We start from the raw sequence: 12,120 nt of genomic DNA on the forward strand, positions 1-12,120 counted from the left end.
TGTCCCTTTGAGAGGAAAATAAGTTTTCCTATTATTTTATAATATTAATTAAAAAGTTTTGCTACTCCAAACTACATAACCATTTGTCTTAAAAAGTAAATTTGCACTTTAGAGAATCCTCGTTACCGCTGAAACTAGAATATTTCATTTCTCTGCTAGTAATTTATGGTCTAGAAACACCATAAATTGAACGTTAGGGGGACACAGGAGGAACGTTACCTCAGCACTCTTGCGGCTCTGTAAGATTTGTTTATCAGAGTCCTTACTGGCGAAGTATCTGGTGCATCCTCGGTTCAGGTACTGCAAAAACAATCCAGACAAAAACTGTTTAATAATGTCAAGATTCGGAAATATTAAACTCATCCTTGGTGAGAAATCCTGATTTATTGCAATATTATTCTGAATAATTAGAAGGAAGTGGCATGACACAGCAGCTTCTGCTGATGTGGAAGAGGCCTTGGGGACTCGATGCTGGTAAACATTTACAGGAACAGCCTGAGGCGGGTTTTGTTCTGGTTTCAGATCAAAAAAAAAAAAAAAAAAACTTTTTATAGTTTAGTTAACTGAACTGAAAATAATCAGTCAGATGTCAGTCGACGCAATATTGGTTGGCTACAAAATGTGTCTGCCATTTCTGGATAAGGTGTGTGGTTTTCACAGAAAACAATCTGAAACGTGCGGTGTGCATTTTTATTCCGATTCCCTTAAATGTTCTTATTGGGGTCTGCAGGAGTATATATAATACAACATTTCAGTTACATAATATGAATGAAGCTATATCAGCCGATTGCTGAATATTATAATAAAAAGAAAATTGTATTGATGTTTTTAACAATCTTATATCAGTTTTATATAGAAATGTATATTTAAATATGCAATTCCCAAATAAATAAATTTAAAATCTATTTTCCAAAGTAGATTGGTCAAAAACAAAAATCTTTTAAAAACTTTTGGTGCATAAAGCTGGTAGAGACGGATCCCAAAATGAAATCTGCTCATTAAAATCTGTAGTTTTAAAAAGACCAAACATGACAAACTTGAAGGACATGAACACTTCTGTGAGGAGCTTGTTGTTGCACACTGACCCTGAAGTTATCGGGTGAGTCGAGGTGTAACGTCTTCTTCAGGTCGTCAGACGCCCCGGCACACAGCCGGTAGAAGATGTGGTAGTTCCTCTCCTCGTTGCTTTGCATACAGATCCTGGATTTCTCCAACAAGTAATGGGAGACGAATCCACCCACAACGGCGTTCTGGTGACGCACAAGACAAGTTTTGCAGCAGGTGTGTCAATGAATAATTATTTAGACACTGCAAAAACACTAAATCTCACCAGGTGTTTTTGGTTAAGTTTCTACCGCGAATATCGCAGTACACTTGAAATAAGACAAACATAACTTCCGAGCTGGTTTTAAGTAAATAATTCGTTATATTGATGAAAAAGTTCTACTTATAAGTGGACATTTTTAACTTATAATATGGAATAAATGTCTTGTTTCACTGGCATTATTTAATCAAAATTAAAGATCTATTGTCTTAAAACAATACAAGTTCTTTGTAAGTTAGTTTTGTCCTATTAAATGTGCTAAGATATTTACACTAGAAATTTAACCAAAATTACTTTATTTCTGCTTTAAGTGTAAACAAACCTGAAAAAGTCATCACCACTTACTTTGTCATTGAAGTGAATTTCTACAAACTTCCCAAACCGACTGCTGTTGTTGTTACGGACGGTTTTCGCGTTTCCGAATGCCTCCAGAAGGGGATTTGCTGGAGCATAAAGTATAAAAATCACAGTGAGAATTACCCCAAAAGCACACATAATCCAGCAGTAACGTGGTCATGGATTACCTTCCACAATTCTTTCATCAATATCTTGACCACTGCCATATGTTGTTGTCAGGTATCTGCAGGATGAAGCAGAAAAATAAACACAGATGGTGGTTTTACCTTGCAAAGCAGCAGTGCATGCTGGGTATTCAGCTGCACAGTCAACAATGAAGTTAGACACAGTGATATTGGTTATTATGTTTATTAAATATTGAAGCAGTAGTTCTATGTTTTAATGTTGGATTTGTTTTCCCGTCCTCAGGAACATTTTTATTACTAAAAAGCTGCAGATCAGATTTTCTAATTGTGTCATTCATAAATTTAAATTTGTCTCTGTTTGGTTTGCAGGTCACAGCCTGAGGAAGAACTCAGGTGATAAGACTCTAGATTTAAAATCTAGATTTTGTTGAGAGAAAACATCTGTTTAAAAGTTTTTTTATCTTTAAAATGTCTAAATTATTAACTTCATGAGAATAAAAAGCTTCATAATTGAATTACAAGTCAAGAATAGTTTTTATATTAATAACAAGACCTTATTATTATGTATTTCACTGGATGCGATTTAATGAATCACTATAACTAATGTATTTATTGTTCAAATTAAAAAATCTGAAATGTGTGGCATGGATTTTCCATTGTAGTATTATTTTCTTAAATTCCACTTTTTCCATTTTTATTTTCCTGAATATCTTTTTAGTCATATTTATTAATACAAAAAATTAACCAAATATGATGGGAATGAGGTCGACCTTAAAGGAAATGAAATTGTAACAGATTGCTTGAACATTAAATGGTTTTAAAGGTGTTAAAAAGTGTTTCCAATTAGTTTTTCTAAAAATGAACTGAAACATTGTGAGCTAAACTAGGATTTTAAAAAAATTGATTATAGTTTAACTGAACACCAAAATATTTGTCAGATAAAAAATTTGCAAAAAGTAAAAGTGTGTTTTATCTACTTAGGAGACTGGCAAAAGCAAATGGATGCAATGGATTTTACTTATGAGTATTAAACACAAACGCAGTTTAATCTTCAGATTTGTATTTGTTCAAATGTTTGACAACCAAGTATTTTTCAAAGCACAACTTTCTTTTTGGTCTGCAGCACCAAATAGAAATAAAATGCATTAAAGCATTTATACACTCAGGGTAAAAATGTTCTGAAGGTCATGAATGGTTTTATGAAGAATTGGAAAACTGCTTTAACAATAACCTGAAATAAATCAGAGCACAAGAGGAAAGAAAGAAAGAGGGAATACCTGAGGACAAACTTTGTGTTTTCAGTCTTTCCAGCTCCAGATTCACCAGAAACGATGATGGATTGACTCATCTTTAAAACCTTCATGTCCCTGTAGGCTTTATCCGCTACAACAAACAAAATGGAGCACTGATTATGTCATTTCCTATTGTCCGTGCACATTTATTAAATAAAATAATGCATTATCTCACTTATTAAACTGTAGTGTAGAACATAACAGAACAAGTTTATAGAAATCAAACATCGTGGTGTGAAGACTTTCAAAACTCATCAGTCCTCCTTCCTGCCTGCTTCTGGACATTCAGTGTCATCCTCGGTGAGCAGGAAGTTCAAAGTTTGCACGGCGTTTTTGCAAACATTAACCTGCACGGCGTCAGTCTGACAGGTGAGTTCTCACCTATAGCGAAGACGTGGGGTGGCAGAGTTCCCAGCGACTTTCCTTGGTACGACTTGATGGCATCAGGCCCGTACAGTTTCGGTACGTCATAGTAAGGATTAACGGCTATCAGGATATTCGCCACATACGTCTGCAGGAGAAGCACATGCACAGTTAGAGCCACTGCAGATGCATAATTTAGATTCTTCAACAAAAACATTAACAGAGGTGAAAGAGAGAGCACTGAAAACGAGCAAGACACACCTTCTACTGGTTTTCATGTCTTGAATTTTTCATCTACCAGCTGTTTCTAATTTCCTAAGTGAGTCAGTGAGGTAAAGGCCGGGTTTCCGGGTCTGACCCGGGTCTGACCTCCCCCCGGTACCACCTGGAAGTTCTTCCCAAGGGAGTCAAGGACGGAGATCCTATCTCTCTGCTCTGCAACCTGCTACTTAATCCAAGTCAGTACTAACATTTCTGTACCATAATAACAACCTAAGTGCATGCAAGGAGAAATTAGCTGGTATGATTTTCATCATGATCTCCTCTGAGTGCCAATAATCCGACCTTTTTCTGATCAGGGAACACTCTTCAGTGTGGACTCTTCCACTTAGCAGAAAGTAGCACTTATCAATATCAGGCCGAGGAGTGGAGAGATAAAAACCTATTAAACCTATTTAATACCACATGTTTGTGATTCATTCAGGCTGGGAGAAAGCAAGAGAGAGCAAGATTTCAACAGATAACAGGAAGGCTAAACCAAGCTGCCTATTTTTAATGATTTTAGCTTATTTAGTTTCTATTAGAGGTGAGACTTTGCTTCTCATATAAATACTTGAAGTTGGTAACAGAAGGAAGGTGATGAATATTCTGAATTCTGCTCTTATATCGTCTTATATTGCAGTTATTACAGAAAAATCAGCACCAGCAGATCAAAACTTTGGAAAATATTCTGATCTATTAATTGCTGTAGTAAAATATAATATTTTCAAGGCTGTAAATTATAGACAGAAGTAAAAACATACATAGATGTGGTCCTTAGTGTACCGAATTCTGACATTGTTGAGAAGCGTGGCTTCATTTAGGTACATGAGGGAACCTGAACGGAGAGAAAGGAAAGAACAACTGAAGTCAAATTATAAAAGAAGAAAGTGAAACTTTTAAAAACTGGAAACGTACAGTTGTCATCGACGTGTTTGTTGACATCATCCTCTGCTGGGAAGACTTGGTTCATAGGAGCCAGAAACGTCTGAAACATGAGCCACATCAGTGATGGTAACATTTACACCACGACATTTACAAGAACAGAAACACAAGGCGTGTTTGGTTCAGTTATGCAAACATTATTTACCCTTTATTAGCTGCTACACTGCAAAGACACAACATATTACTAAGTATTTATGCTGCAGTTTCTAGTGCAAATATGTCAAATAAGTCAAAACTAATTTATAAGTAACTTTTCAGCAAGTTAGACGAGTTTAAGTCAGTAATTTTTTAATACTCTTTAAAAAAGTACTAGTTCCACTGGAAGATTATTTAATATAAAATAAGACATTTTTCCCATGTTATTAGAAATAGGAAATAGTAGGAAACATTTTTAATGGGGCATAAAAGCCAGATGTGTGTGTTAAGCACAGAGAAGATCAAATCAACCCGACATAAACATGAAGGATTGATCACGCTTAAAGACGGCAGTAATGATGTTCAACGCTGCGTGGATGTGTTAGTTACTGCTGCTCTGGCTGCTCGTCTCTGAGTCAATGGAAACAAACTCAATGGAACGAGTCGGCTGTGAGAGAAACAAGGGGAGACATGGCAGCGTGATGAATAATTTGGAGGGAGAGCAACAGGATCTGAACATCTGACTGAGTGAGGAGCCGACGATGATGATCTGGGCCGGCCCAAGGCATGTGCAAATGAAGCGGCTGCTTAGGGGCTCTACACCACCAGAGCGAAAAGCTAGCATGATAAAAATATATCTTTGTTTTTGAATAATACAAAATAAATGCTATTACACATGAAAATAACCACATTATTATTAGAGTTGGTACATACATAAGAGGTTTATCTTCTAAATTCAGTGTTTAAATAGTTAAGATAATATGGCACACTTTTATTGGCAGATTATTATGATTTTAATAATAATCATAATAATGTGCAAGTGGAAGCATAACTTTTTCATCAATATTAATGAATTATTTTCTTCAAACAAGCTTCTATTTTGTGCTGAAAGTAACTTATAAGTTATTATAGTGACTTATTTCAGGAAGGCCTGTCACGATAACCAACCAAACGTTATTGCAATAAACGATAATATTGTTATTTTGAGACCGTTTTATCAAGTGATATAATGTTAATGGCACATTCTCAACGATCAATAAACTTTAAGTTCTAGTGAACATTTAATGCTAGAACTTGAAGACATTTTACTTAAGCAAAATAAATAAACAAAACAACATAAATAACAAATAAAATAAATTTTGAAGTAAACAAAATTGTCCTTAAAAAATGGCCAGTTGAGACCAAAGAACCAGACAGAAAACTTTTGTCATCCAATTTTTGGTAGAAAGAGAGAAAAAAAAAAAAAATTATAAATCACGAAAGGGGAAATTATCTAGTTTATTTTAATTTATTGTGCGATTAATTGATTTATTGCTTATTGTGACAATTATTCAGGGTATCTGGGGTGTCCAGGGTATATTACTGTGTTTTTGAAGCGTATCTCACACACACAGAGTGACCTAGGAATGACGAGGCATCTGGTGTTGATTTTAAAATGGGGGCCCGCATCACAATTTGCTCAGGGAACTAAAATCGCTTTGTTCAGCCCTGATGAGGATGACGGTGAACTCATAGGAACCAATAAAGCTGCTCTATTATTAATGGTGACAAATCAATCAGGACAAACATAAGTTTTACTCCTACACTGTATTTAGGTTTCATAAACTCCATTATATTTAATGGCTGGCCTCCACATCTCTATATTAATGCTTGGCAGTGTAAACCCGGCCGGCTGCACAATGCTGCATGGTTTATTGCCACAGGGAGCTGGTGATCGTAAACAAGGGGAGCTTTGTGAGCCTCCTGGAGGATGTTGGCACAAACACAGACGTGGTCATCCACGATAACGACTGTGTGAATAACGGCTAACCAATAAAACCCGACGCAGAAACACAGCCGCTAATGAGCCGGCTGACATGTTTCAGGGGATCAGACTCTAAAACAAAGATGTTTTCAACTTCAAAGGGATTTTTTTCATCACACAAACAAATATTAATGATCCTGAAAACATTCCAGCTCAGAAATCAGGAACTGATTTCCGCATGCAGATGGTTTGCAAATGCATAATTTTCATAGGAGCAGGAAAAGTTCAGAGGAAGCAGTAAAGTCGAGGTGAAAAATGCAGCGCTGCATCCCTGGAAGTAATTAAACAAATTATCTGCAGCAAAATATGTAAATACAGCTGTGAGAAAGGGATGGTGCTGTTGTACGTTTCCACTTCATGATCGTTGCCAGTTTTACTTAGCTTAATAAAATAAAAATAGAAGTACTTTTAATTTTCAGTCATTTGGAAATGTATGACAATTAAAACACAGGAGCTTCCACTGGGTAGAATTTATTTATTATTTAATATTTAAAATAACTAAATTAACATCTGGTAGAAAATAGAAATAAACTGTTTTTGAGGATATTCTAAATTATTGAGATATATCTGCATTTGTTGCATTGAAATCAACAAAATGCAGCCATTTTAACGGTTATGCAAACATAATCCATTTTCTTTTTTTTGCTTTTATGCATTTATTTATGCCTGTTGTACTTTTTGGATGTGCTGTTTTTATTGTTGTACTGCAGTTTATAGCCCCTGTTTCCTAGACAAATTTCTCTTACGGGAGACGAATACATGATCTTATCTTATCTTCTGTGTTGTATGATAGCTGAACTGATTTAGCATAAAATTGTCTTGTGTGTTTGTAGAAAAGCTGCAACATAAAACACTCTTATTTTAGGAAAAGACACTGAATTTGTTGTGTTTCTGTATAAACTACACCTTACAGTTTAAGAAAAAGCTCCTATCAATACATTAAGACAGAATTTCAAAAGATTTATGAAATTATTTAAAGAATAAGAGGCATCTAGTAGCTGCTGAGGCGGTGACTCAGGTGCAACAGGTGGCCTTCACCTCCTAATGAGCTGCTCTCTCTCTTTCTTTCTTTCTCTCTCTCTTTCTCTCACTAGGCAACGCTATCAGCACACCTGCTGCTGCTCTTTACTTATTTATGTTTCTGTACATGTGGTCTCTCGTGTTTCTCCCATTATGCACGTTGTTGTGCTGACGCCTTCCAGCCTGAAATCACACTGGAGACTGGCTGAAGGAAAGTTACAGAAATATTTATTCACAGAATTTATTTTTGGCAGAAAAATTTGGGGTAGAGCGAACGTATGCTGCGTTCGCTTCCACCTTAGAAATGTAGAGCGTATGCTCCTTCACCCTCACGTCACTTCCTTCGGGGGACTAGTAAGGATTTCATATTTATTTGTTCATTACTTTGTAGTAAAACACTCATAATTTTGATGTAATTACTATTATTTTTCTTTGTTAGCTATACTTCAAAAAGTTATTTTTTTACTGTTTTACTGCGTTTCTATAAAGGTTTTCCAGTTGGAGTCAAAATAATAGCATTCAGTTCATAATTATTCTATATTTTATACTGTGCACAATGATACATTTTGCATGTAAATGGAGTAAATGTCATGACCAATGGTTATATTATATGTACTAAGTGTCATTCAATGGTAATCAGTGATTTAGTTTAAAGAAATTCCCAGTATTGATGTGAAAAACACATTTGGCAAAGTTTGGAGACATTTTTGGATAAATGTCTCCAAAAAACCTTGAAACGCCTCATTGAAAACCTTGTATTGACAGCGGAGTGGCGACACTTTTGAGAACAAAGCACAAAAATCAAGCCGATGCACATCATCTTTCTCGCTGGATGTTCAGAGTGAAACTTGATTGTGTGCTGAGAGTCGCAGTTTGTGTGCAGCAGTGCGATGACCCACCTTGCCCTTCTGGTTCAGCGGTTCTATGGTGAGCGCGTCGGCTCCTATGTCAAAGATCATGCCCAGCTGGAACCCATCGGTGGGGTGGGGCGCCCACACTGGCTTCCCATCTTCCATGGCTTACCTCCGCTCAGCCGAGCCGCACCGCTGCTGAGAGAGCGACAGGAACAGGAAGGTGGGTAACAAATAAAATAAAAAACTGTTTTTGCAGAAATATGCAAAGTTTTTAGCCCCTGATTTGCATTTTTTACATCCGTTCATAAAACCAAACCTGATTCGCAGCTTCTAAAATTAACTAACTTCCAAATGCATCTTCAAATGCACAAAGGGCGCTTCAGTCTGTTATCAGAGCTGCAAAAACTCAAAGTCTTACCAAATACTTTTGGTCTAATTTCAAGTGCAAATATCTAAGAACTCTTGAAATAAGAAAAACTAACTTTTCAGGAAGACATATATATATATATATATATATATATATATATATATATATATATATATATATATATATATATATATATATATATAGGAGCTTGTTTTAAGTTAATAACTCCTTGATAATGGTGAAAATGTGCTATTTCCATTGGCAGATTATTTTACTTATAACAAAATGTTTTTCCTATGTTATAAATAAAATAATCTGCCGGTGAAACTAGCACATTCCATCAATATTAAGAAATTATTCAGCTAAAATAAGCTCCTATATCTTGTTTTGTCTTATTTCAACTATACTAAGATATTTGCACTAGAAATTAGACCAAAATACTTAGTAAGATTTGGTTTTTACAGTGCAGTTAATAGTCCTACTCACCAAATTTCTTGTCTAATACTAAACAGATTGACATCAGCTTTCCATATGTTTCTAAATCACATTTTCTAACATCATCTGACTGCAGTCTGTTAGGTGAAACAGAAAAGCTGCATCAGAGTAGCTACTAGAACTCAATGCTGTCAGCAGTGACATTTCCCAGTCCTTTGCATTAGTTGATTGGGACTGGACCAGCTGCTGCTGTCTGCTTTGCTTTCCACTAACCTGTTATTCCCCTTCTGATCTTATAAGAGAGGATTCCCCAGTCCAATGTGACTGAGAATACGCCCCGCAGGGTTCCTGCAATCACTCCAGGGGGTAGCATGACCTCAGGTGACCCCACATGAACATCCCAAATGAAGATTATCAGGAATAGTTAACCGGATTTAAATAGTTACAGCTTTAAAACTATTAAAGTTACTGTTTGTTCTGTTTAAAGCTGATTTATTGCAAGGGTGACCAGAGTAACACATCTCTCCTCCAACTGGGCTGCTTCTTAAATCTGGGCTTCATGGAGCACTGCTGCCTTTCTGTCTTTAGCTAGCATGTCAACATTTACTCACCCCATTCAGTGTGTTAGGTTTAGCTTTTCTTTTTATTAAAATTAGTTAATATGCTAATGTTTCCTAACAATGCTAATATTAGCATAAAGGATAGCATGTTGACATACAGCCCAAAGCCTGTAACATACTCCATTCAGTATGCAAAAACAAACACAAACAATTATTAAGTAATAAGCCAGTGTTAGCTAAAATGCTCTTAATTGCATATGGGTAATCACTAGCATGTGGACAAACATTTCTCATTTATTATTTTAGCTAATTATAGCAATGTTACCAACACTGATGTAAATTTTAGCTAATTTTATCTGAAATCAGGCAACATGCGTTTCTTAAATATGCTAATGTTAGCACAAAGGATATCATGTTGACATGTAGGAACATACCCCACTATGAACACTGCTGTTGTGTTCATAGTGGGTAGATTCAGCACATGCAGTGATGTGTAAAGGTTAATGTAAAAATCCTGTTTAAAAGGTGATATTTGTTGGCAGTTATATTCCAAGTGATGCTTTGTATGCTAACAGCAAAGCCTGTTGGATGGAGTAGATAGTCGCACCCTGCACAGATGTGAGAGCCAACGCCGATAAAGGTCACAGATGGTTTTGGAAGCATTGCAATGAAAGAGAAAAACAGGGGTGAGGAAAATGTGACAACAGCAATTGATTTTGCTGCATATTAATTTGCTGATCACAGTATTTGATGATGATACTGGCATAATTTCCATAATCATGTAAAAACGTTGCGTTCTTATTATAGCTGGGACTTTAACATGATAATTTTGATTCGATTTTAACATAATTATTCACTTTTTTATTTAAATTTTCTGAGTGGAACCTTTGGATTCCAAAGTTTCTGGTATATCAGCAAACGGTGATAGACGACAAAGTTGCTTCTCTTCCCCCACTAGAAGTTAATTTGTGCTTTAAAAAAAAACGATCTGATTGGACGCTAACAACTATAAACATTTGTAATAAATCTTATAGCTGATATTCGTCTTCAGGGGTTGGACATTCAAAAAGATTGGTGATGAAACTACTGATAAAGTTCTTCAGATCAAACCTGTCAGACATTACTGTCACACCATTTCTCTACATTTGTTGATTACAATGTTTGAGTTGAGGCTGCATAGCAATGATTTAGTCTAAACAAACTAAATTTAAGGTCTCTAATGTAATTTTATAGAACATAACTTACTTAAGCTGATATGAGATACCTGCAGCATGATAAATTATATGGCTTATGCAACTCGCAGTATGATACAAGGTATCTATACTTAAGATTGCAGCAATAATGTGCTGTATGACTGCTGTCAATAAAAACAGGAAAGTAGAGTTGCACCTATCAGATTCAAATTTTATATATTTTTAAAAAGGACTATAGTTGGAGTTGTGCTTCGTCTTCTTTAATGTGAGCACTGCTCCAGTCTGTTAGGCTGCCCCTGACCTTCATCTGACCTTTATTAAACTAAAAATGTTCAAGTTGTTTCATGTGCTTACTTCTAAATTTTGAAGCATTTATTGAATAAGGAACATATAAAAAAAACAGATTATATTTTTTGGCCTACTGCTCAACAATCAAAGGTGATTAAAGGAAATTTGGATTGTCTGGTGAATTTATTGATGCATCTCTACAAAAAAAACATTTAATCTAAGTATAATATACAATAGAATATAACATACAATTTGTCAAATTTGGGTGAAAAGACAGCAGTGCATTATTGCACCCATTTTAAACAAACATTGTCTTTTTAAAATGACTTTATACCATAACAACAATGTAAATGTTTGTAACTTTTTCTGTGGATCGAGACTCCAAATTATTAATTTAGATTTTCATCAATATTATTGATGCTCCTATCTTGCAAGTTAGTACACTTGAAATAAAACTACGATATTTGAACTAGAAATTAGACAAAAGTAGACTTTGTGTTTTTGCATTGAGGGAAGATATTTCAGGATCAGCCACTGAACCCAAATCAAGAACAATAAGGAACTGAGAACTCTTTATGGTGGCTTATAAACGCTGATAGTGGCACAAAATGTGACGTCAATAAGAAAAGACAGGAAGCCAGCCATTAAAACGGCAAGAAATCAAACCCAAATCAGGAACCAATGTTGACAAAAAACCACATGGACCTCTAATTTTTATATATACATAAATAATTAGAGCCAAATGTTGAAAGCAGTTAAATTAAAAACCACAGCAGAGTGGTTTATCCCCGCAGTCGTTT

The 12,120-nt window shown here is 35.5% G+C and overlaps 1 protein-coding gene across 2 annotated transcripts in view; it reads right to left on the bottom strand.

The window, feature by feature from the left end:
• myo6b (myosin VIb) overlaps positions 1 to 12,120 on the bottom strand; it is a 43,380-nt gene that overhangs the window by 29,866 nt on the left and 1,394 nt on the right. Inside the window, exons 2-10 of one of the 2 annotated variants that reach the window (XM_088002600.1) lie at positions 8,523 to 8,669; positions 4,638 to 4,707; positions 4,484 to 4,557; positions 3,480 to 3,609; positions 3,084 to 3,189; positions 1,849 to 1,904; positions 1,670 to 1,767; positions 1,086 to 1,250; positions 220 to 300 (exon numbers count right to left, since the gene is read on the bottom strand). In XM_088002600.1, the coding sequence (XP_087858726.1) occupies positions 220 to 300; positions 1,086 to 1,250; positions 1,670 to 1,767; positions 1,849 to 1,904; positions 3,084 to 3,189; positions 3,480 to 3,609; positions 4,484 to 4,557; positions 4,638 to 4,707; positions 8,523 to 8,639 (897 nt within the window). In that variant the 5' untranslated portion in view covers positions 8,640 to 8,669. Of the gene's footprint in view, positions 1 to 219; positions 301 to 1,085; positions 1,251 to 1,669; positions 1,768 to 1,848; positions 1,905 to 3,083; positions 3,190 to 3,479; positions 3,610 to 4,483; positions 4,558 to 4,637; positions 4,708 to 8,522; positions 8,673 to 12,120 lie in introns of both variants that reach the window. The other variant, XM_088002599.1, reaches the window with a different exon arrangement.

Source organism: Poecilia mexicana, unplaced genomic scaffold (genome assembly GCF_051168715.1).
Source record: "Poecilia mexicana isolate PSO_F unplaced genomic scaffold, ASM5116871v1 scaffold_22, whole genome shotgun sequence".
Lineage (NCBI taxonomy): Eukaryota > Metazoa > Chordata > Actinopteri > Cyprinodontiformes > Poeciliidae > Poecilia > Poecilia mexicana.